Source organism: Sceloporus undulatus, chromosome 2 (genome assembly GCF_019175285.1).
Source record: "Sceloporus undulatus isolate JIND9_A2432 ecotype Alabama chromosome 2, SceUnd_v1.1, whole genome shotgun sequence".
Classification (NCBI taxonomy): Eukaryota; Metazoa; Chordata; class Lepidosauria; order Squamata; family Phrynosomatidae; genus Sceloporus; species Sceloporus undulatus.
The window spans coordinates 239,839,808-239,866,710 of record NC_056523.1 but is presented as its reverse complement, the minus strand read 5'-3'; the positions used below and the strand labels follow the sequence as shown (position 1 = coordinate 239,866,710).

General features: G+C 38.5%; 2 protein-coding genes across 2 annotated transcripts in view; one reads left to right on the top strand and one right to left on the bottom strand.

The window, feature by feature from the left end:
* Positions 1-3,690, top strand: part of UHRF2 (ubiquitin like with PHD and ring finger domains 2) — a 64,642-nt gene extending 60,952 nt beyond the window's left edge. The window contains exon 16 of the mRNA XM_042450338.1: positions 1,246-3,690. Coding sequence (XP_042306272.1) covers positions 1,246-1,392 — 147 coding nt within the window. The 3' untranslated portion in view covers positions 1,393-3,690. The remainder of the gene's footprint in view (positions 1-1,245) is intronic.
* Positions 3,691-5,665: 1,975 nt separating this feature from the next.
* The window catches only part of GLDC (glycine decarboxylase), a 46,452-nt gene continuing 25,214 nt past the window's right edge, over positions 5,666-26,903 (bottom strand). The window contains 17 exon segments of the mRNA XM_042447749.1: positions 5,666-6,148; positions 7,991-8,071; positions 8,881-9,053; positions 9,940-10,035; positions 11,645-11,756; positions 12,520-12,661; positions 14,074-14,186; positions 14,647-14,796; positions 15,820-15,945; positions 20,560-20,635; positions 21,551-21,693; positions 22,373-22,414; positions 22,497-22,581; positions 23,096-23,193; positions 24,592-24,672; positions 25,978-26,117; positions 26,698-26,845. Coding sequence (XP_042303683.1) covers positions 6,005-6,148; positions 7,991-8,071; positions 8,881-9,053; positions 9,940-10,035; positions 11,645-11,756; positions 12,520-12,661; positions 14,074-14,186; positions 14,647-14,796; positions 15,820-15,945; positions 20,560-20,635; positions 21,551-21,693; positions 22,373-22,414; positions 22,497-22,581; positions 23,096-23,193; positions 24,592-24,672; positions 25,978-26,117; positions 26,698-26,845 — 1,950 coding nt within the window. The 3' untranslated portion in view covers positions 5,666-6,004.

The window sequence follows — 26,903 nt, the reverse complement described above, 5'->3', positions numbered from 1 at the left end:
AGGCCCAGTTCATAGTCCATGTTGAATCAATGTGTTGTGGACCATGAGACTGCCTTTGCTTATACCTTCACATCTACTGTCCTGTGCTAAATCCCTTTTCCTTCCAGTTATGACCCCAACCTAACACTAAACATTCAGTTTAAATAAGGTCTTCCAGAGTTTGGAGGAGTATTGGGGTCTAATTAACAAATTTTAAGCCGCTCTGATAGCCTTGGCTGAAGAGCGGGGTATAAATAAATTATTATTATCATCATCATCATTATTATTATTATTATTATTATTATTATTATTATTATTATTATTATTATGGTTGATTTTAGAGTACATTGGCAATGTAAGCCTAGGAATGAGGAACCAATTCCTTACTAAACTAGAGGGAAACCATGCTTTTTTCTTATGTTACAGCCTATGAGAGAAAGATTGGATTATCCAGCCACAGCATATTTGAGGCTAAAAAGTATAATACTGACATAAAACATAGATGTGGGGAATTCCATATGTCCCCTTCCATCCTGATCCCAGTTACAAAATCCAGATCAACTGGACATACACACAGAAAGATAATCTCTGAGTTTCTAGAATGGTTTTGCTTGCAGAAGGTCTGTTGCCATGTTTTTATCAGCTACAGCACCACAGCTGAATTTTTCTCACCAAACAGCAGTAGAAATATTCACAATAGGTTACACACCCAAGACAAGTCTAACATATCTAGCCTCTTCCAAATGTTTGGGTTAATTATTTATTTATTTGGCAGACTGGAGGATCCTTTGCCAAGGTGCTTTTTGCTTATGCAATACTGCTGCCTCTGTTTCTTCCGTTACTTCACACTATACTTTTTTAAAGAGGCTTATCCAGCTCTCAAAGGCATGAAAGGCTGTGCCTGGATATTTTCACATTTTTCTCACAGGCTCAAATATAAAATCATGGGTTCTCCCTACATTTGTGAGCCATAGCAAGCCTCAAACATATGCACCCCATTCTTTTTTCATGCGGTAAAGAAATAATAGAATCATAGAGTTGGAAGAGACCAAAAGGGCCATCCAGGAAGCAATCTCCTTGCAAAGTTAAATTCATCAGACTTCCCCATGATGTTACAACTTGGAGTATTTCTGTGATTCTTCTTTGTGATCTGTGTGATTTAAATGTACTATCTTATGCCATTGCAGAGTCATGTCTGGTATATTTCTTACAAACCTGATTTAATTTAGTACCTTAAACCAATATTTTTCTTATTCTGTACCACAGAGCTGTTTACAGCGCTCTTTCAGAGCTGAAGTCTTCACCTGCCCTGCTTGCCGACATGACCTTGGAAAGGGCTACACCATGGTTCCCAACAAGATACTTCAGACACTACTTGACCAGTTCTTTCCTGGTTACAGCAAAGGACGATGATACATGTTCTGTTTCTGACATACTTCTCCTAATGACTTATAGACTGCAAAAAAAGAAGAGAAGCTAGGACAACTCAACAGTGGACCAGCTGGCTTGAGGAGATTCACTTTACTGTCACATTGTGAAGCAGCTCAGTCTTTTTCCCTGTTTAGCAGCCTTTTTGTGTAGTAAGAACTTCAAATTCTCAGCTGTCTTTCAGCACTGAAGGTAGTTTTGGAGAGATGCCAACTAGTTTGTGCACTGAAAAAAGAAGCAGCAGCAGCTTCAGCTCTGGCCATAGGCACAGCAGATGCTTCAGCTTGTTTTTGCAACTACCTCAGACGGAGGAAAACAATTTGCAGAGAATTTTAAGAGTGCACCAGATGAAGTTAGCTACACACTGCCTCCTGAATATTAGCTTTGCCTGATCCATGTGGTTTGTTTTCACAAGAAAACAACACTAAGCCAGTTTTTATTATGAGACATAAATTCTGTGGTGTGCATAATCCTTTTTTTGTGTGTGTGCGTGTTTCCTTCCATTATGCTGTATTTCTTACTACTTTTGCAAGAACAGGCTTTTAGTCTATTTTTGTGAGCGTCATTGTGCTCTGGTATCTTATGCAAGTTGACTACTAATGACTGAGAACAATATGAATGCATTGTTGCTGTTAATGTAAAGTGATTCGTGTTTTTTGCACTTAAAGAGGGTATTCAGCACACTCTTAGCTGTGTAAAAACTTTCATATGAAACAAGCCACTTTTATATTAAGTAAAACTGTATGCTTTTAGTAGGTCTTGTACCAGTGGCAATACATCTTATGCAGCATTGAGAGCAGCGCTAGCTTGGAGAGGGCTCAAATCGCTTCATATTGTGATCTGAAATTTTATATACAGCATATTCCTCTCCCCTGAATATTCCCTATTAAATATTTTATGATTCATAAAGTGTTAATTGTTTGTATTTTACAGCCATAACACTCCGAAAGTAAGCATTTCCTACAGGAGGTCTTTTATAGTTACATAACATTCCATTTGAAATTTTTGATAAGCAGGGCAAATAAATTGGGATTTAGATTAGTCTTTGGGGCGTTTGCCTTGGAAAGCTGTATGTTACAAAAATGTATTTTAAAAGTCTTTTGTTTTGAGGAGCTGACATTTTCATCTCTTTTGATTGTATTTACTGTTATCACAACTGACAATATTTATCTTGTTTAAAACTGTATAGAACATTTCATATATTTCTTAGTAATCCCTGCAATCTTCAGGGTAGGCTGGTATTACCCCTATATTGCATTTAGGGAACTGAAGCTTTGAGATACTAGGTTGGTTTGGCGTTATGTGAACAAGGCTGCTTGAGTGTGGATGTTCCTTCCCTTTCCTCACAGTACAAGCCAAAGAAAGGGATTCAAATGGAAAGTAGAAACTTGCAAATTAACTGTAGTGATGTGTGGAACCAGGATAGTTCAAACTATCATAAACACAAGTTCAAGCTACCTTGTGCCAAAACAGTCTCTGCAGTAGAACTAAAAACACAAAGGCAGCCCAGTTTTTAGTATGCTAAATGCTCTCAGTAGAGTAAGTTCTGTTGAGTCTGTTATACCCACTTACTCCCAGGTAAGTGGGTATAAAATTACAGTCTCTTTGAGAGGGTGATTGCAGATGCACAACAAAGATCCTTCTGCCATAAGCAGAAGGGAACTTTCTCATTTCTCCTCTGCAGTCATCCCAAACGTGTCTGGAGGAGACCACATGCCAGATTAGGGACCTAGTGTGTGTTGGGACATCTCTGCTCGTTCAAAGGCTCTCTACTCAGTGTTGGCCAACCAGTCTCCCACTCCTTGGAAGCATTTCTGAGGGCCAGAGAGGTCTCTTCCGTGAGCCTTCTTCAGTATGTGGTAAATCTAAGCCTTTAAGTTTGCATCTTACTTACTTTGCTGATAAGCACAGAGTGCAAAGGTTGGAGCTATGAATATAAAAATCATCGTAAGTCCTGTGTGTCATCAGCTCCAATGATCAAATCACCTTTCAGTGCTCATTATACAAAAGCTAAATTTTGGGAAACATGTATAAAACAAATTTTGAGCGATCTCTTGGTGTTTCTTTTTTTCAGCCTGCTCTGTATAACAGGTTTAGAAGAGTTCATAGCAGCCAGATTGGCGGCATGAGTGTCTTCAATGTGTAATTCCATTTTAGTCATTGCAGCACATTTGTTTATTGTAAGATAGCTGCTTTTAAAAGTGTTTTTGTTTTCTGATGTGTGCTGTAAGGGATATATGGCCATCCTTTAATTTCAAATAAATTCAGATTCCGTTTGTTGCACTTGCATTAATTACCCTAGCAGACTGTACTAGATGCATTGCTGAGAAAGTATGAGTGACCTATTTTTCAAGCAAATCCAGATTTGGAGTGTTTTCAGCCAAGTTTTACAGGAAATAACAATCATTCAAATTGCATGTCTGACCCACTAAAGGGCAATATATGTTGCCTGTTAAATTGTACATAATTAGAGTGAGAATTGCCCTAGCATTTCTAGCTGACTAAAACACACAACTGTCACATACAAGAAGTGTTTTTTTTATCCATGAAAGCAAAATAAGTAAAGGATTTTTTTTTTAAAAAAAAAATCTAGGTACAGAAATACTTTTCACAGTGGAAGTACCTTTGTTTCACATATAGTGAACACTATTAATCTAAAAGAAAAGAAATTAAAGAGAAACATGGGTTCTATATTACTGTTAATTATCACTATGAAAGGAAAGTAAGGGAGCACCTTCAGAATCAATAGGACTAAAATTCCTAATTTCAGTGAAGCCACTTCAGGGTTATATAGGAAGAATTAGTATTCACAGATTATTTAAAGTGCTTTTATGGGCCTTTGGTATCTGCTAGGGTTTTGTTCCAGGACACCCCCCCCCCCCCCCCCATGGATACTCAAATCCCATTATATACAATTGGGTAAATGGTGTCCTTTAAATAAAATAGTAAAATCAAGGCTTGCTTTTTGGAATTGATATCTTTTTGGAATATTTTCAAGCCATGGATGGTTGAATCTGTGGATAAAGAAAATGTAGATATGGAGAGCTGACTGTATTAGATTTATGTTTCAGAATTTGCATCAAATCTTACTGATTAAACGTTTTCATACACTTGCCTCCTCATAATTAGAAAGTGACTATTTACAACCAGCAACTGAACATGACTATGACCTCTCTCTAGTCTAAGGCACGGGACAGACTGCCCCAAAAGGGCAGCCTGCCGGTAACCTTTTTCCCTCTGGAGGCATGCTGCAGCTGCCAGACTTTTTTGTGCTGCTTGGCAAACATAAGTGTGCCAATGGTGCACTCGTTACGTAAGCAACGCACAGTGATGTATCATGTAATAATGGTGGTACCCATATGGACGGGACATTGCCCTTATAGCACCACCATGCTAGGGTTAGGGACCGTGCAGTTGCCACATGGTCTGTAACCTAAAATCTGTGCCAGCACAGTGCATTTGCGCGATCTGTACCACCTAGGACAACCACAAGGTCCAACAAGGCACAGTGATGGTATCTCTGGTATTTCCATATCGTGACAGTATAGAAGAGGGTTTTGCAATTGGACTGTTTGTAAGGCTATGTTTTAGTTTTGTTTTCAAGTCACCAAAGACAAAAGGAGCCCTCTAAGCTGGTGCACTCAGGTTACAATAAACTAACTCCTATTCCTGTACTGGCTTGAAATGATGGGAAATACAGCCCAGAACATCTGGTGGACATCAGATTGGGAAAGGCTTGACTAGAGAATGCTTGATCCCCTATTTCTCAATATAGTCTCCATGAGTTTGTGCAAAGCCTCTCCTCATTAGTAAAAACCTGGAAAGTGTGGTTACAGTGGGTCTAAGTATCACAGCCTTTACAAAAATCCTATTTTAAATCAGGCTACGAAAGCTACTGAGTCCAATAATTTTTATTGGAATGCTAACATTGGGAGTTTATAAAGGGGGGAAATACTTGAAAGGACATTGTTAATGCTGGAGGTTTTATATTTAAAATTGCTATAAACAACAATGCTCTAGCTAGGGAGGTGTAATGGAGCATGTTTTGCTAGGTTTAGGCATACCAGTGTTGAACTGTGGTCTGTGTCTTTAGTTTGTACAAAATGAATATTAAAAATATTTTAGTCATCAGTGTGATGATGATCATCAGTGTGATCTCCTCCTCCAAAGGACAGAGGAGTATACAGACCTTCAAAATAAACCAGGGTTGCTCTTTGTCCTGGAGCACATGAAGGAGAAGAGACATTGCTATGACAGCTTAGAAAAAGTTTTTGCTTTATTCATACACCTCTAATCCTTAACTACAATGAAGCAACTCTGGTTCTCAACAGATCAAGGCCACATCCGCGTGGACTGCTGGAGAAACAGAGGCACTGCATCAAGTTGGTTTGTTTTCACCTAATACAAGTATATTTACAGGTAGCTGCACAAGAATTTAACAGCATAAGAGATTTTAAAAATATACATTGTATATAAAGTTTGCTCACTGGGATGGAAAAAATCCATCCATCTTCATAAACAAATGTAGCAAGGAAGATTAAGCCCAGTAACTTCAAAAGAAAAATAGGGCGATTGAATGGAGAAAGGGAGGCTGGTCCTAAGATGATGCTCTCTTCTGCTCATCAAAAGGTGATTCGTAGACTTCCATTGGTGGGCAGGTACAGACCAGATGCTGATCTCCATAGATGTCATCAATTCTAGCAATTGTGGGCCAGAATTTATTTTCAGGTTTCACAAATGGCTAAAGAACAGGGAGAAATGTTTTAAAAAATAAGATAAATTTAGAATAGTATTATAGAAAATTAATACTAACTGTAATTGTGTTGGTGACAAAATACTAGTACCATTTTTCACAATACCAATACTATGATGCAACCACAACTTAAAGGTAGTACTGGTGACACATCACAACCAAGAAGTGGTTGTGGAGTAGGGGGTTCCTCAGCATCATCTGACTCAAGTCATGTAAGGCTAGGAAAAGGAAAGACACCATAGGGGTTTCCTGACTCAGTGACCCTAAGGCAGTGATGTCCAAACTCTGACCCGCCAGATGTTTTGGACTTCAGCTGCCAGAAGCTCCCAGATTCCCAGACCATTAGCCAAGATGGCTTAGGCTTCTGGGAGCTAAAGTCCACAACACCTGGAGGGCCAGAGTTTGGACATCACTGCCCTAAGGTAATCCTCTCACAAGGTTTTCTTGGCAAGATTTCTTCAGAGGAGATTTGCCATTACTTTCCTCTGAGGCTGAGTGAGTGACTTGCTCAAAGCCACCCAGTGGGTTTCCATGGCCAAGCATGGATTCAAACCTGGTCTCCAGAGTTATACAGTAGTCCAAGACTTAAACCATTATGCCACACTAGCTCTATTGCCTTTCTGTACTTGGAGCAGAAAGTCTTTTTTTAGCTGTGTAGCTACAGGTGAATGGTGGCCAGGAACCTTTCTAAACACTGACTGGCAATAGGAATACTGCTGTCCTCTTCAGGCTGGAGTCATGCAGCCAGAGGGAGAAGACCCAAAGAAATATGCTGGCAAGGCCCTGGCCACAATGTACTATGCTATATTGAAGAGTAACAGGCAACAACCAGTTTCATTGGCTTCATGCAACAGCTGATGTAAACTGGAGAACAAATCCAGACTTTAAAAAAATCAAACAAACATCAAAATGAAATAAAATCAGTCCTGCGTTCAGGCTCACACACAGATCTTGTGGTGACGACTGATCTGTTTTTCTTTTAACAGCTCTCTGCTTTTGATATTCCCATTTTCAAAAGCAAATTAGTTGAGGGTGGAACTCCTCATTGAGAAGTCTGAAACCCTGTTCAGCTCATTCAATTAGTTTTACAATTCTTTAGCCCCACAGATTTGTAAACAATATAACCAAGGGTAGGTGGTTCTGACATCTGTAAAGGATTTCATCTTTCCTGTACAAATTCTGTATGTCTTCAGAATAAAATATAAGGCAACTGTCTGCTGTATAAGCCACTTCATATTGGTTTCCATCATAAAATGGCCGATTCATAACTTACTTTAGGTTACACACTTACCTGGGAGTAAGCTCTACTGAAAACAGACTTCTCAGTAGACATATATAAGTACTCATAACATATCTCTACATATATCTTTTTATTTCAGTTTTTATTTCAGTTTTCTATTCTTTTCCAGCAAGAATCTGTATTGCAAACTACTCAAGTTTTAAATTTCCCCCAACAAATGACAGGGGACTTGACATTTTCTCATTCCACAAGCACCCTCAGCAATTCAAGGGCCAAACCAGACATGTCTCCCACACAACAAAGCAGTCTCTGCATTCAATATGCAGATGGTTCAGTGACATCAAGCTTCAGTGGGGAAAGCAACTGAACTCTTCCAGCTCCACAGCACTCTTGAAGAAAATCCCTTCTATACCAGAGGTGTTTCTTTTGGAAGAATTCCCTTTTTAGCACATGTCTAATTTGGAAAGATACCCCTCTCTCTGAGAAATCTAAACATAATTAGAAAGTTCCTAATAAAGTACTTTCCTGTAAAAATTGCTCCCTGATAAAATTATAATTATTTAAGGTAATAGGGCTAATACATTACTTACTAGTGGAAAAACAGCTACTTCTCTGGAGTAAGGACGGTCCCAATTCGGAGCAGCAATGCATGCCAAGGTATGTGGTGACATCTGCATCAACAAAATAAAGTTTAAAACATGGAAAGCAAACTGAGTTCTGTAAAATCAGCCAGTAAGACTTTTCAGATTGATTTATGATGTATCTCATTCAGTTATTCAAATAGCTAGCATAGTTCAATTGCTCAACCAGAGGCAAAGGCATTAGTCAAGAGAAAGATGTGGTACATCCCTTCATTATTAACCATAAAAATTATTAATTATGACCCTTCTTTGGATCTAGATCAGACTCTCTGAGCAGTCCTCTTGTAAATGCCTATTGAGTGGACCTTCTTGTTGCTGTGGCTGCTATATGTACCTTGAAGTTGAATCCAACTTATAGTGATCCTATGTACTATTTTTATTGAATTTGTGAACCGCTTGGATCTCTTGGAAAAGCGGTATAGAAATAAAATTATTATTATCATCATCATCATCATCATCATCATGCTTTTTTTGGGGCACTTTTTATTCACAGAAGATTTGCCATTGCCTGGTGTTTCCTGACACGCTTTCTTTCTAATTACTAACCAGGCCTGACACTGTTTAGTTTCAGAGATCACACATAATCTGGGGCCATCGGGTAGGGACCTTTAAGTAATCTTAAGTAGATCTATATGCCTATAAAGTACTGTAATGAAAAAGAGACACAATAAAACTAATACCATTATTTATTTTCACTGTCCTAAATCAGAGAGCTCTGGGATCTCAAGGATAGCCTGCAGATTCCAGCCCACCCTCCCTTCATTCCTCTACAAAAGCCAATCTACTTGACATGATTTTAGCCACAATGAAATGGGCAATTGCTTTGAAAAACTACTAACCTTTAATGGATTAATTCTAGAATCCATTCTCCCTTCCTCTATATCAGCAATTTCTTGTCGAATGTTGATCATTGCATCACAAAATCTGTCAAGTTCTGCCTTGTCTTCAGACTCTGTTGGTTCAATCATAAGAGTCCCTGCTACCGGCCAGGACATAGTTGGAGCATGGAATCCTAGGAAACATGAATTCTAATTACAATTATGGTCATGAGCTATTGGGAAAGTTATCAGACTCTATGCATGCTTAGAATAGATCATAAGAAGGTCTAAACTGTGGGTGTTCTAGATCAGCTACTTAGCTACATAACTATCTTAATTATGTAGCTAACGAGTGTCACCAACCCAAACCCTCTCCCCCCAATCCTGAGTTACTAATCAGCAGCTGCTGAGAGAAATGGGAGTCTGTTCTCCTGCCAATGGGGATAAACAGATTGAAGTTCCCACTCTCCTTGTGAGCAATCCCCACTGTATCATCCACAAACAGGATACCTGTCACACTTCCTCCTTGTACTGGAGATTGCTGAAAGAAGAGGGGTGGAACATCAGTCTGCTGCATCTTCATTGACAGGTGGAGAAGAGATCCCTGTCATTTGCAGCAGCTGTTGCCTAGTAAATTAGGATTGAGGGACTTATGATCCCTATGTATTCCCTACACTACTGAATAGGTAGGGATCATGAATATGATATTGTAATTTTGGGTTATGCATTTGTAAATGCGATTTGAATTCCAGCCAAACAAGAGAACAACATCTGCAGAGCCCAATCAATGCTCTTTTGCTCTGTATATCCTTTCTCAGTACAGGAGATCCATCTTCTAAACCCAGTTACTGGCCTGCAGCTTATATCATGATACAAATTCACTTCCCATTCTTTGTGGACTCAATCTTCTCTCTCCCCCACACCATGTATTCAGACTTCGTATAGCTATGAAAATGCTATACGAAAATGCAATGAACATCTCTGCAAATTATCAGCCATGGAATGACATTGAAAATAAACAAGTAAAAAGTGTGGTGAAAAGGGACAGTGCCCCCACCCACAGTCTTTTTGATCTCTCACCATAATCCTGCAGCCGCTTAGCAACATCCACAGCTTCAATATTTGCAGTTTTCTTGAAAGGTCGGGTGTCCAATATAAACTCATGAGCCACATACCCTGCATATGAACAAAGTTTTATATAGAATTTAAAGATATAGCTGTGTTAGTCTGTAGAATCGGTAAATAGACAGATCTTGTAGCACCTTCGAGACTAACTGAAAGAAATTGGCAGCATGAGCTTTTGTAGACTTCAGTCTACTTCCTCAGATGCATTATATATAGTTTTATAGTTTTGTACCAGTAGAATTAAATCTGAGCGTAAGAGCAGCCCTGGTGGTGCGGTGATTAAATGCCTCTCACAGCTACAAGGTTGTGAGTTCGATCACAGGCAGGGCTCCAGGGTTAACTCAGCCTTGCATCCTTCCATAGGTTGCTAAAATGAGTACCCAGGTTGCTGGGGGCAATTAGCTTACACATTGTAAACAGCTTAGGGAGTGCTTTAAGTGCACTGATAAGCCGTATATAAATGTACTTGCTATTGCTGTTGTTTTGAAATTATTTATAATTATGGGTTTTACTCTGACCATTAACTTTCATTATGCTGCTGTAGACTATTACTTCTAATTGTAAAACACCAGCTTAAACAAGATTGTCTGAATTATTCCAATTTTATTTCCACAGATTTCTTCACCGTAGTTCTCCAAAGTGCTTATTTAAAAGGAAATATACACCTTTTCACTTGTTTGTAAACAGAAATATAACCTCTGTGAGTTCTGCATGCTTTTAATACATAGACTATTAAAACGGGTCAAATAACTTGTAAGGAATGGCAGGGGGCACATAGATTTCACAACTCTTGAGGAAGATGAATTCATCCACAAATGCACATCTGCATGTGTTATTTAGAGTGCCAGTAGCCCAATGGTCTGCATGAGCACATGTTTGGCAGGTAGATGAAACAGGTAGAATATGACAGCAATGTGGCCAAGTTCAGATGCAACAATAAACAGTGATGTGGGTGAACCCCAGACTGCCCTCTCCTCCTCTGGTGTACAGTAGCTACAAGAGCAGGCAATTTCTGTTCTGATGTCAATTAACCACAGTTTTGTGTTTTATATGAACCCTAAACTATGATTAATCTCACCAATGGCTTATGGAAACAAATCAGCTTCACAAACTGCAGCTTGATATTAACTGCTTCAGACATGATACTGAGCTATAGTTACTTATAAGCTAAAGCAACGGTTTTCAGTCATATTGCAGCCATGCCTGAACAAGTTAGGAGGCCTTTGTGACAGTCAAGAAAAAACACGATGATACTTTAAAACACATAACTGCAGGCATACAAACTGCTTCTTCACTGGGTGCACTGCTGGCCTCTTTCAAAATTGGGGTAAGAGCTGGGTGAGGGGCATGGTTTATTGCAGCTTGATATGCATTAGTCTTCATGTAGATACATAACATCTGAAGAAGCTGGAATGATTCATATTAGTTGTGCAGATGGGTTATCCTCAAGAGGCAATTCACTCTACCAATATTGGTACAAATAATGTAGCAGTATTTCTACATTATTAGCTTCATTATTGGCTTAATGTTGGCTCTAGCTGAAAGCCCCGTAAACCCTTATAACCTTCTGATACCTTCCTCATTGCTGCACCTGACTGTGTACTAGCACTATAGACATCATCATGTTGAGCAAAAGAGAATTCAGGATGATACTACTTGCCTTTGACTCCTCTAAAGAGGATTTTGTAGTGCTTCTCTAGTCTTTTTGCCATATAGTTAGCATTTAGTATTGCAATCTCAGATGCATGCTTTAGGCCTTTTCCTCCCATCATCTGAAAGGGACAGTAAAGAATAATGATGAAGAATGTGAGGAAAATGCAGACATTTTCCATCTTACTCCTTTTTCTTCCCACAGAAATACATGTTTAAACTGGCCCCCAAAGTGGTCATTTCAAGAGTAGTCAGTTCTCTTCAACATTTGCAATTGGAAGAACACAGAAGAGTAATATGCAGAAGCAAAGAAATTAGTAGGATTTACAAGCTGGGATATATATATCCTTCTCAGGTAAGACATTCAAGAAATCTATCTTAAATTAATGTCGAAAAAATATATACACTGCAATGCAAGAGAGGAATTGGAATGTCCAGCTTCACTTATTCTCTTCATGCACAATTTTTCAATGGGATGCTCTATGAGGACAAGTACATTTCTGAATATCCTTCAGAACTTGATTTTACACCCTAGAGTGGAGATCTCTATGTGAACAGTGGTCCTAGTCCTAATGGATTTTCCCCTATTTTTTTCACCCCTTTACAGCCCATGGCAACATATTTTATGATGTTTTGGAGAGTTCATCAATCTTCTGTAGCAACTTTTTTAGGTGGCTACAGTGGTTACAGAACAGTGGATGGGAAAGTCCAACTGTACATTTGTCCTTTTACATCTACCAGTCTGGGTCCAGTCAATCCAAATCTCTTTGCAAATGATGTCCACATCCTTATTTTTAAAAACAGGGAAGGATCCAAGACTATTAATGAATGAGGTCTTGAAAGGAGAGAGGCATAGAGACGGGGAAAGTAATAGAAATCCAATACCTTGATATAAGCCCAGGAAATGGGCAATATAGCACTAGATCCCCAAGGGGCAGCACTAATTGTTCCTAGGGGGCTGGAAGCTTTGTCATGCTGCAATGCAATGACCGGGTGGCTAGGCAGGAAAGGAGCCAAATGCTTCTTCCTAAAAATGAACAAACAAAAGTTTCTATTTATGGATTAAGCTCCCCTTCCACTGAAACATCACTATGTTAAAACTAGAACCAGAACCCTGTTGGTGGAACATGGTGTGTATCTGGGGAGTACACCTGCAATTTCAGATCTCACAGAAAGAGGTATCCTGTTCCTCCTTCCATAAATATCCCATCTAGACGCATAACAAGAACCAGGAGGCTGCCAGGTGCAGCTGTTTTCTGGCCAGTGTGGGTACACCAGGCTTATTCTGGCTGTTCTTAAATACAAAGAAAGGAAGGAAGGAAGGAAGAGCCTTATGCTCTTCCATCCCCCTGTGCTCAAGAGCACCAGAAACAAGCCTGGGCATTCCCCACAACCAATCCCTGGCCACACAAAACAGAGCTGTTCCTGGCAGCCCCCCTCACAGATCTTGTTGTCTATCAGAGAAACTAGACAGGCAGGAGAAGCAGCCTTTACTGCCTCTTTTCTCACCCACAACTATAGCGGGAGAGGCTTCTGGTCTGCCAGCATGCCATAGGATCTTGGTTGGCTTAGCTTAGAAGTTTTAGGAAAGTGGTCCAGTATCCAAGGACAAACTTCCACTTGAATATTTTTCATTCCAACATCACTTCCAACCCAATAACACAAAGGTTTTTTAAATAACCAATATAATTTTTGTTAACACATCATATGCACTATAACAGCTCCAATGTCCCCATCTTCCTATCCCCCAAATTGTAATCCTCAAACAATTCTTAAGAGACAACCAGTCCCGCCTCATCTTCATGAAGAATGTGGATGGGAAACAATTAAGGGAGGAATGACATTATTTTGTAAAATAATGAAATTATCACTTGCATCATTAGTTTTGTTTTGGTGTAATGAGTAGTTTTTACTTCAAAACATTTTTGTTAGAGAAAACTTTGGACATTTTGAGCCACGTTTTGTATATTAAAATGAATATGAAAAACAATTACACTTAAACACAACACTAACACGTTGCTAATGAGAAACATTACTTGTTACTCATAAATAATGAATAATGAACAATACATTACTGGAGGGGGGTAGAAATGCTGATACTAATGTACCATGAATACAATCAGTTTTCTCAGGACAGCAGTTATTCAAATATATGGGATTGAAGGAATGTAGGCATCATGGTATACATTTCTGGCCATTAGGCCTTCTTATCCTGCCAGTTTCACATGACTGGATGCCTCAACTTGACTGCCTACTTTGTACCACTATATATGTTTTTCCACAGCACTGGATCATTTACATTGTAATCCTGTGCACATTTCCTCATATAAAGTCACACAGGCTTCTTCATAAGTAAGCAAATTCAAGAGAGTAACCTTAAATTCTAAAGTAATAAAGGAAGGGGAAAGACCGTTCTTATCACAACGCTCAAATACTCACACTCCAATTGGTCCCATGCCAGGTCCTCCTCCTCCATGAGGAATGCAAAAGGTTTTGTGAAGATTTAAATGAGAGACATCTGAGCCATAATCTCCAGGACGACATAGGCCAACCTATCAGAGAAAGGACATCACAACATTTCAAATGTAAAAGTTGAGGGCTTATATCTAGAGCAGGTGGGAACCTGTAGCCTGGCGGCTGCATGCAAAAAATAAAGAAAAGAGGAGTAGGTGCTAACAAAAATTTTGCATCTTAAAATAACAGTTTTTTACTGCTGCTCTTTCTTGAAAGATGATCAACATAAAGATTAACATAAACACCATTATTTAAATTTAAATATTTTAAATCTAAAACTAACACAAATGTGAGTGTTTTGTCTTGACTACTATAAGCTGATCAACAGTGAAAAATGGGAGGAGAGCATGACAGGATGCATGGCTTTCCAAGGGCCTCTGAGTGCTGTGTTACTATTGCTTCTGATTTCATCATTTGGGTATATGCATACTTTCCCATATAACTGTTAATAAGTGTTTGTTTGTATTAACTAAAGGAATCTGTAAACCCGTTTCCTACCTGGGCATTCATATTTGCTCCATCTAAGTAAACCTGGCCTCCATGTTTATGAATTAAGTCACACACATCACTGATTTCCTCTTCAAAGACACCGTTAGTGGATGGATAGGTGATCATGATAGCTGCTAGGTTTTCCTTGTGCTTATCAACCTTCAGAAGAAGGAAAAGGAGAAGAACATGAAAGGGGGAAGAAGAATGTGAAAGAGAAATCAAAACATTCGTAGGTTCTCCCCATTTCTCAGAGCAAAAGGCATAATGTCCATGGTTAAAAGCCCTTTCACACTACAAAAAGGTAGCAATACAATTCCACTCTTCCACAGCTGTATCTCATGGAATCCTGGCATTTGTAGTTTGGTGAGCCACTAGAGCACTCTGGCTGAGAATTCAAAACAACCTTCCCTAAAAAAAATACTCTGCTGATTACTCAATGGTGTAAAGACTGTAAAGGTGAAATTGTATAATTACAATTACACAGGACAGATTTAGGACATTGTAATTACTGAACAGGATACCAGCCATGGTGTTAGTACCCAGCCCACTGTATCCATGGATTCTGCATCCATAGATGCAACCATCTGCAGCTTGAATACACAGATACACAAATTTCAAAAAGCAAACCTTGATTTTGCCATTTTATATAAGGGACACAATTTTACTATGCCATCGCATATAATGGGCCCTGAGCATCCATGGATTTGGGAATCTGGGACAGGTCCTGGAACCAAACTCCAGTAGATATCAAGGGCCCACTGTAAATGGGGCAGAGTAGTAAATAGGCACGAATCAGCAGATACAGGTAACATACTGGTTGAGAAACTAAGAGTGCCATCTACAGAGTTTTGGTTTAGATCAGGGGTCGGCAACCTACGGCCGGATCCGGCCCGGCGAGGCCTTGGGACCAGCCACAGCCCAGCCCTGCCGCCGATAGCAGTCCCCGCCGCAACTTCCGCTCCGCTCCAGGCACCATTTTGAGTTTGGCCCCCCAGTTGTCTGAGGGACAGCAACCCGGCCCCCGGCTCAAAAAGGTTGCCTACCCCTGGATCATTATTATTATTCAGCATCAACAGGAATTTTAAGAGAAAAATAATATTCTTCTATTGTGAACAGTTTTTAGTGATATTGAAACTAAGAGGCCTCTGATAACCTAAGTTTTACAATACAAGCGAAACTCACCATTGCCTTAAGATGACCAGCATCAATGTTTCCATTTTTATCTACTTCCACTGGCTGAATTTTCATTCCTGCCATTTGAGCACTGGCTGGGTTGGTACCATGGGCAGATTTAGGAATAAGGCAGACCTTAAGTGGAAAAATAAGAGACCTAGCATTAACAGAATGTTCATGTTGCACAAGTCAGAAGAAGACGCTGGTCATTCATCAGTTAAAACCTTGGGATTATTGTCTTTAATCAACGTCCCGTGTGTGTGTGTGTATGTGCACCTTCAAGTTGCCTACTGACTTATGGTATTAATGTCATGGGGTTTTCTTAGGCAAGTAATACTCAGAGGTAGTTTTGCCTGTTCCTTCCTCTAAAATATAGCCTACAGCACCTGGTACTCACTGGCAGTCTCCCATCAAAGTAATAACCAGATGCAGCCCTGCTTAGCTTCCGAGATCAGATGGGATCTGGTGCTTTTATGGCATTAAGGCCCTTATCAAAGTCTATGTTACAGATTGGACAGATAGTTAGCCTTTCCGGAGTTCTGGTAAACTAAGCAATTAAAAACTACCATAAATATAGTTCTCCCCACCATCCAGCCTGCATTCTCATATAAATTTTGAGATATCCAAACTCTGTTACCATACTATCTTCCTATTTACAGAGTTTTCACATAGATAAGTCATTTGAAAAGCAAGTAAAATTCTTTTGTAGGCAATTCTTCAAAGAAATGTTTTTGTCCTGGTGGCTAGATATTCTTTTTTTGTGAGAAAGTACTGAGGAAGCATGCTGAGATTTTAAAAAAAGGTTCTGTACATAAGCAACTCTGTTTTGAGGAAACAAGACATGCTGTAACCTTAGAAGTGCTCTATTTTTAAATACCGGACAGGTTTCTGCATCATCAGAGTAGCTAAGTTGAAGAAACTCCACAATCAGAGTTATTTCTGCAGATGCCCTGGGCAGCTGAAAGGTCCTGCAGGGTTCTGCCATGGCTTCTTGTCACAACATACTCTGCAACTGGGAAATACTGGAGTCATCATTCCCCAGCACCCAGATCTGACTGAAGAGGTAGGTTTTTGGGGTCATAATCTGTCATTAACAACCATGAATGTGAATCCAAAGAGTTAGGCTCTGGATAAGGCTCATGTAAATATTGAACAGGATGCAACCCTTTGTCTCTTTAAGATTAAATGTTCTGAATGACCTGTGAAATTGCTGAAAAAGGTACATACTGACTTACAAGAGGGGACAAAATGTTTTGTAAAGTTACTGAGAAGTTTCCTCCTTTTTAAACATGGAGTGGCAAAATATCTTTTAAGAATCAGTTTCTTTAGTTTTATGCCTTATGCTAGGGATGAGTGCTACTGTTGTGCTGGCTAGAGCTGAGTAAAGCTTCAGTCTTGATAAATGAGAGGCACGGCATTGGAATTAATGAATAAAAAAATACTGTATACACATGTGCATGCACACAACACACAAACACCTGTGAAAGCAGCCATTACTTTGAAAACTACTATTTGCTGTTTGTCAGATTGGAGATATAAATATCTGAAATCCCTACAGAGAGTTTATCGTATTGCTTTGTAATTATATCAAGAATCTTGTTTGATTTGTAAATCCATTTGGTTATTCTAATATTTTTATTTATTTGTGTTCATGTTAATATAAGAAATATGTGCACATGCAATTTTTTTTAATGTTCAGTTGATGTTTTATATTAAAACTTATGAGTATTGTCCCCTTTTCTTTAACAGCCACTGAAGGAAGTTTGGCTGAAACACATTTACCTATCTGTGTGTGCAATAAAACGTTCTTTCATATATTCTGAGGCTTTGACTTTACATTAGGTTCCACTGGATGTTTCTGTTTTCCTTCTTCTTCTTCAACTAGGAGTTGCAGTCCAGCAGTAATAACTGGAGGGCCACATGTTTCCCATTCCTCCCTGACACGATTATCAATACCTATTAATTTTTTCAACAAGATCAAACAACAGAATAAATATAAAACTGCTGTGGTTTTGATAAAAGTGCTTCCTATCCCCACAGAATGCTCACAAAGGTCAGGGCAAGATTATTGAAATTTAAATGTTGTATTAAATATATTATTTTCTATAAAAAAGTAATTTGATCTAAAACATACCTCCTGCATATCAAATTTAAGATCAAGGAAGAATATTACCCTACTTGATAAAATATATTATTTCACTGGATCAAATATAACATCAAGATATTATATTTGCGTGTTTTTCTCTTTAATAGTCCTGCTTTTTAACTGTTTTTCTATTTGTTTCTCTTTTTAAAATATAATTTTAATTTAATACAAAATATAATTAATGAGTTGATGTAATTAAAACATTTTAACTTTAAAATTAAACTATAATAGAAATTAAAAATATATATTTAATGTAAAGTGTTTTAAACTTTCATATGATGTGAATTTGTTTAGCTGTATCTGTTTTAAGTTTTGTATGCCATCCTGAGTTCTGACTAGGAAAAAGGTGGGATATAAATATATAATCATCATCATCACAACTACCACTACCACAACCTTTCTTCATTAATTGAAAAAAAATATATGCTTCTTTCCTATGTAAACCTGAAACAATTATCTGTATGGACCTGAAAGCAAACAAATGCTTATCTGTTTTTATTTTTATTATCAGTTCTACTGGATTATGGGGGAGGGAAGTTATCAGAAAGAGTATAGAAGCTGACAAACTGTTGCTAGCAGAGTAACCTAGTTGTGAATTTCAGTTCACAATACCACCCTAATCCTTACACAAAAGCCTTCTGGCTGACCCAGTCAGGTTTTGAAAAATCATCTTAACAAGAGCCAGTTCTTGGCATGCCTTTTCTGCTAATCTCAGCTTTGCTTTAATGTTGCTAATGAGCTAGTTCCCGGATTTCCGCAGTGAAAACCCAGTGTGCATATTGTAGCTGTTCTCCAGACACAAGAGACGGTGCCTCAGTAGGAACTTCCAATGAGAAACGAATGTACTGAAGAACAAAACAAAGGAGCTACCACTTTCAAATAAATCTGTGTTATGCTTAAGTGCACACTATTAATTTATTTCTTTTACTTTTTGGCTGCTATATTAAGAATAGATGGCTTGATCCGCACACATTTTGGCTTATTTTGAAAGTCATGATACCTTGCAAGCATTCTCTTCCTTTAGGGAGGGCTTTCAGCTCTCTTCCTGCACTGAACTTCAGCAGGGAATCTGAAGGATGTCCTATCGGCTCAGCTACACTGCAGAGTGGGGGGAACCTACTAGATTTCTCTTACCCCGAAATAAAAATAGCACCTGCAGTCACTGAGTTCTGGGCAGAAGACCAAAGTCTCCTGAACTGTCTTGAATCCAAGAGCTTCTGAAATCCAGGACAAATCCAACAATGATGCCATCTTTTTACTTTGAGCTTGAGCAGGGACCCCTAATGTACCTGTCAGAAAAGTCCCTATGGATACCTTTGGGAAGACCATTGATTAGTGGTCCCTTTACACCATGGCTATTAAGGCTTATGTTTTCCATCTATCCATGGAATCACTGTGCAAGGGATGGGACATAAAATATGGTTCATTCTGGTCCTTTCCATCCATTTATTCTTACTTAAAATAAATTTATATTCCTATTTATATATTGTCATTTAGTTTTTCATATAGCCACTACTAAGGAAGGTCAAGGAAGAAAGTGCAAAGGCAGGTTTACTGCTGAACATAAAGAAAACAAAAATAATGGCCATGGAGGGTCTATATAAATTCAATCTAGACAATGAGGAAATCAAAACAGTAGAAGAGATCCTGTATTTTGGATCAAATATTGGAGATTATCACACCAGCAAAAAAGATGGGAACATAGCGGGATGCTCACATCAATGTTGCGAGATAACACAATGATTATTGTGCGACGTCGTGATTATTCTGTGAATAATAAATAAATTAATAATAAAAATTTTATTTATATACTGCCCTTCTATAAAACCAGAGAATAAAGAGAAATTCTAGTGATGCCTTTTATTCATGGGAAAATCCCATGAATAAAAAGCGGTGCTAGAATTCCTGTTTATTCATGGGACAATCACAAGATACTCACATGGTGAGATAATAATCGTGTTATCTCACGATATTGACGGGAGCATGCCACTATGCTCTCATCTTTTTGTCAGTGTGATAATCTTCAGAGATCAGAATGGAGACAGCAGCCAAGAAACCAGAAGAGAACTAAGAATGAGTAGGACAGCTAAGCACTAAAGTTAGAATCATAGAAGCCACTTTATTCCGCATCACCATGTACGGATGTGAGAGATAGACAGTGAAGAAAGTGGATAAGAAGAAAAACAACTCATTAAAGATGTGGTGCTGGAGAAGAATACTGAGGCCACCACAGACAAACAAAAAGAATAACTAATGGGTTCTAGAACAGATTGTGAACTCTCCACAGATTTTGGATAAAGAGTGATATATTTATTGGCCAGCGGATGACAAAGAAACCAGCTTACATGATATATTTTCTGCATTTTGGTTTGGCCGGTAGAAGTCTTTTGTGGATTTTGGATTTTCTTGTACTGAGGAAGATTATGTCACAGGACTACGTAAATACAGGAATATTGGGACTTCACATGCATGGCAAATAGATATAGAACCAGTCAGAGCACACATCTAGCACAGCTAAACTGTACAAACAGAAAAACAAGCTCTTTTTTCAAGAAGATCAAGTGGTCCACATGACTGAGAGTTCAGACATTAGATAGACTTACACTTCGCTGCCATTCTCCTTTTGCGTTTAAATAAGCCTTGATCGCAGCCAGTCCAGCATATTCACCTTGAGCTCCACTGTGTGACAATTTCCAGACAAACAGCAAAATAACCAAGGTTACTATAACTTTTTCAAATCTAATCTTCAAATGATAGAAAGGTACACATTAAAATCTGCGCGCACACATCCTGCAAAGCTGGAATACAGGCATAAAATCTAAACCAGAAAAAAACCCTCTTCCTTGAGATATATACTGGAGATTGGGGGGCCATTCATTCTATATAATTCCACTTTAACTGCTATGGTTCCATCCTATGAAATGATGGGATTTGCAGTTTAGGGAGAAGTTTTTAGAATTGTCTGTCAGTTAGCTCTAGTTCCTGCCCAATGCCACAATTCCACATGATGTAGCCGTGGCAGTAAAAATGGAATCATAGTGTTATAACTGAGTAGTGTGAAAGCATCATGGGAGAGTAATCAAATGGCTGTAATTCCATCTGCAGAAATCAGACAGTTGGTATTGGGATCAAGATCTCTGTCCATCCAATATTAAGACCATATAAGATCATTTGTACTACCTAATCTCTACTCCTTTAAAGTTATACAAAGAATTTGTGTTCACTAGTCACTCTTGTTAGGCGACTACAATTTTAGATTTCTTGCACACTATTTTCACATTTAGTTATGCTTTCCACATACAAAAAAAATTCAGATTGTCTGCATTTGCATTTGGATAGGAAAATGGTTGTGTAAGCTGCCTTGAGTTGCAGCCTGAGAGAAATGCAAGATACAAATAAAGTGATAGACAACAGATAGATGGATGATTGTGTGAAGCAACCGTTAGAATTGGGATGTCCAATTACTACTGAAACTCCCATCAGCCCTAGCCAACATAGCTGAGAGCTGAGGTCCACATTTGTGTAGTTCCATATGAGAAAAGCAAATACAGCATTTTAAAGTATATCCAGTGATTTAAGCAAGATTGATCATACCTATTGGGTTGAAAAGAAATTTTGTCATAGCCTGTAATCTCACACAGATCCTTCTCCAGTTCCCTGAAAAGCTGCTGGTAGCCTTGAGCCTGATCTAGAGGTACAAAGGGGTGGATATTGGCAAATTCCTTCCATGTAATAGGCTACAATTTTAAAAAAAAAGCACACACACAGTTACACAAGGAAACAAGCCGATTACTTTTTTTGGTTAAAACAATTTATGTATACAAACTATATGATGCTATAATAATAATAACAACAACTAAACAACAATATGTGACTGTTTTTCATAAGGTTTAAGCACTGGATTAGATGAACCTTATACCAAACACTTCTTTATTTTGTTTTATCCAAACAGTGTGTCATTATAAGTACTCAATATAGTCTTTTTTTCTTCACAAAACTGATATACTTTACTAAACAGTTTGGAAAATAAAATCAGCCAGTGAACTGAATGAAAACAAAGGATTAAATATATTTCATGCCCTATTATCAAACATTCCTGAACATTCCTGAATTTTCATATGCTTGGATGTCAAAGTTGTCTTAAGAATAGATTCTAAAGCCAATTATTACAACAAGCGCCAAATAAAACCAGTTATTATCACATGTTCCAAACAGCTGGGTCTATTCCTAAAATAATCTGGACATGATTGGCACATAAGTGGGACAAAGATTCCTTCTCAGGAAAGGCTTTTGTAGAACCTGTTCCAGAAAATTTGATTTTTCTTAATGTTCAGATAGAACTGGATCAGGAAATTATTATTGTTTAGTTCTATATATTGGTCTCAGAAAAGTAATGAATATCTCAGAAAGCCTTACCATAAGTTCTGATGAACTATTCAACTTCATTGTACAGGACCCCTGAAGGAAGGAAAATATGGTCAGTTGATTTCATCCAAGGAGACTAATAGCTACCAATATTTTAATTTAAATTAAAACCTACCAAGGGAATCATGCTGTGAACAAGGGAAATATCTTTGTTTTCTAATCTTTTCATATATCGAACAATGTTTGTTTCAGAGTGATAGCTGTAGATATAAAATTTAATGTCAGCAAACCAATTATTCAAGTTAAATAACATGTATCCAACATAGATTGGATCAAAAATAATTTCAAAGCAATAGATTTCCCCATCCTGGTTAATATTCATATTTGTCCCAAAACTTTGACTTTTTTGTCTATCTCAGGCAAACAATATGAATACAAAAACTGACAATTTGCTAAAATGTTAGTTAGGAAGAAGCTTGCAGATTGAAACACACACACGATTTAGTATGACCATGAGCATCCTATACTAAATGTGCCTTTGCCTTCAGACATGTATCATTTATTTACTCTCCCAAACCACGTTATAAATATAGATCATAAAAATGTTAGCTGGGTAGCTTAGTCTTTAGCTTTCCCCATGACTTGCATCACTATAATATTTTGAATTAATATATCCAGAACCTGTTGTAGTATAGCATCTTATACTGTCTTATCAAATAATATCAAGGAGGCCAAAAACAACTAGATAAAGAAGGTCTACTGATATTCACCAACCTGTTGAATACTTTGTGTGTCAGAAATTTTGAGGTTCTTTTAAATGCAGTAGCAAAAATGCCTCTTGTTTCTTCACCCATGCTCTCTGCGACCAGTTCCTTTCAAATATATAAAAAAAGACTCTTAGGCATGGTTTCCTCTCCCTTAGTAATTACTTATTCTGATGAATAATGTAAGAATTTTGTCCCTATTTCAACAATTCTGACTGAGCTGTATTGGAAAACTGTGCACAACAAATTATTTCAAAAGAATATCTGCAAAGATATACAGTTGGCTCTTCCTATCTACCAGCTTGCCATCCATGGATGGGAGCATCCGCATTCTGCTCAATGGTGGCACATGCACGTGGTTGGATCAATGTAGTCGGACACACATTGCGCTGCAGTGGAGGAGGGGGGGACTTGACGTCCCAGGGATGCCATCAGCTGGGGGGGGGGGGGGTCTGGAACAGAACCCCTGTGGATATGAAGAGCCAACTGTATCTGCAGATATACTGACATCTAGTTCTGAACTGTTTTCAAGATGCGCTGAAGACTAAAATATGTTGTGAAGATACACTGAACTGTTGTGAGAATGCATTGAACATTGATCACATGGCTGGCCAACTCATTCTGACTTCAGAGGAAGAGACTCATGCCAGCAAGTGGCATGGTAGAACATGTTGTGAACAGCCACCCAGCGTTGCTCTGGATCTTCTGGGAAGATGTGGAGCAAAATGTGACTTTTCTTAAACTGTTTTAAGGGAAGTATACCATGGATTGCTGGACTGGACATATGTTGTCTGGACAGTTTGCACCAGAACCAGGGTTTAGACCCTGTGTTGTCCAGACTGCTTGCCAGGAGAACGGGGGAAGGATATAGTACAGTGCGCCTGCTCCATACATGGGTGCACCATACGCGGCTTCCACTTTACACAGAAGCCACACTGCAATCAAATGAATGGGGCATGCATCCATGGTGCACGCACCCCATGCTGCTGTGAGCACGAGCCCTATTCTATTGAATAGGGCTTGTGCTTACACAGAATTTGCCTTACACAGGGGGGGGGAGAGGTTCCACTGTATTTGAAGTATGAGGACCAGGTCAATGTCAAACACAAGAAAATAAACTTTTCTGCCTCTTTCTCTCAGGGTGCATCTAATAATAATAATAATAATAATAATAATAATAATAATAATAATGCAAGCTGACACCATTTAACTGCCATGGCTCCATCATACAGAATCCTAGGACCTGTAGTTTTGTGAGTCATCAGCACTTTTTGGCAAAGAAGGCTAAAGGCTTTGTAATAGTACAAACCCCAGGATTCCATAGGATGGAGATACAGCACTTAAAATGGTGTCATACTCCATTATTTCTACAGTGTAGATGCACTCTCATTCTTTGTTTAACTGCACAAGCATATTCTACAGAGGTATCTTAGATTATGCTAGATGTCATCTAACAGACGCTGAGATGCACAGACATGTGTTTATGCTGATTTCTGATCAACTTACAGCTGAAGATTCACAGCCAAAGATCCATAATAGGTCATCCAGGTCTTTTTCAGTTACAGTTTCATCAAGAGATACTCCAAGCTATTGATAGTTTGAAGAGAGAAATTATAATTCAAACACCCTCTACAATGTATATTTCATGTTGAAAAATTGCTTCATTTTTCTTCTTTTGCACTTTCTAATCCACAAGTTAATTGTATGCAGTTCTCTTGGCTCTATTAATAATTAAAAAGAACTGTGCTATATAGCAACAGCAATAGCAAGTACATTTCTATACCGCTTATCAGTGCTCTTAAGCACTCCCTAAGCAGTTTACAAAGTGTAAGCTAATTGCCCCCAACAGTCTGGGTACTCATTTTAGTGACCTCGAAAGGATGCAAGCCTGAGTCGAGCCTGAGCCCTTTTGCTGGTATTGAACTTGCAACCTTATGGTTTGTGAGTGATGGCTTCAGTACAGGCATTTAACCACTGTGCCACATTTGTCCCTATTTCAATTTACTCTCCCAAACCACGTTATAAGGGCTCCTTATATGATTGTGCTAAGTAATCTTAATATGTTTCCACTAAGTATGCTTAGATATTGGCAGTATTTAAATATACTTTTAGCTTTCTGCTGTAATGAATGTGAAGTTTGAGGATGAAAAACAGAATCAAAGGGATGAGAGAGAAAAGTACGCGTCACTCCTGTTTCTCACAATTCTGAAAATTTTATCTAGGGATTATGTATGAACAGATTCCAGCATTATTGTATGCATACTGATACCACATAGGAAACGTTATCCTACGATCAAGTGAGGAGACTTTTGTGGATACCATAGTCTGCCAAAAAGGCAGATAAATGGGTCCTAGAGCAAATCAACCCTCAACTTGCCCTAGAAGTTAAGATGACTAAACTGAGACTCTTGTACTTTGGACATATCATGAGAAAATATGATTCACTAAGAAACATGGTAATGCTTGGCAAGGTACAAGGCAGTAAAAAAAAAAAGGAAGACCTGATTAAAGGTAGAGAGATTCAAACAAGGAAGCTGCACTTGAGCAGCGCTGCTGATAAGAGGGTGACCTTTCTTGAAAACCTCTTTACAAATGTCTCAGAAGGAATTCAAGAGATATTAGATAATATCTGAAAGAAACTGTTAACTAAACTGATATAGGAACATTCTGACAATATTCTTAGTAATGGTAATAGTTCTTTTAGAAGCTATAAAAACAATGAAATAGTAATGAAATTAGACTGCAACGTTAACAAGTTACTTTTGCCTCCGCTCCCCACCCTATCACGTTACAAAATACTTTGCTTTTTAAAAGCAACTTTCCATGCTCTAGAAGAATGGACAAAAGAACAGGTTAATTTAACCAACCCAGGATAATTTAACAACCACTTACTGCACCATCACTGTAAATCCGCAGGTTTATCTGTCTCTGAGCTGCCCTGTGCAAGACTTCTTGGATGCCACATCCACACTGGATTTTCAAAGTATCAAAAAATAGGTCATGCTGGAGTTTATGGCCAGCTCTCTTCAGTCCTAGAAGGTATAAGTCAGTGATGGCAAATGTTTTAGAGACTGAGTGCCCAAACAGCAACCAAAAACCCACTATTTATCACAAAGTGCCATGTCCCTCTGGCTTTCTAGTAACAAACTCTGTGTGCCCACAGAAAGGATGCTGAGTACCATCTCTGGCACTCCTGCCATAGGTTCGCCACCACTAGTATAAGTGATTTTATTGTTCGACTGGCTGCTCACACTTCCATAAAGTTCTGCATGTTGTATGCTTATATGTCTTTTGGTTGCTACTATTTCATTAGCAATACTACTGGTATTACAGTAGATTTACATAAATATGTTCAGAGTTGATCAAAGCTGATCATGGGGAAAAGAGTTGGTCACGGGGGAAAGAAAACCCATGCCCAGACCTGTCTTATAAACTGTTACACTGACAACATTTCACTGTTGCGATTTTTAAAACATTCTCTCAGAGCAGTTGGGGTTCTTCTGATGAACAATTCCCTGACCTATCATACTTTAAATGTAGATCTGAACTTTTGTAGACGGGATTCAAACTTCTGAAGAATTACCTTCATGCAGCCATTAAATATTCACTCACCTTCAGCTAAGATTAGAGTGGCATTATGCACCCTCCTCGCAATGTGTTTTAATCCATTAGCACCATGATAGACTCCAAACATTGCAGCCATATTAGCCAGAAGGGCCTAAAGGGCACAAAGTTGGGAGGAAGTAAATAAATCTGTTTGCTAGCTTGTTAATATAAGTATGGCCTGTTACAGACAGGCCAAAATAAAGCTGCTTCGA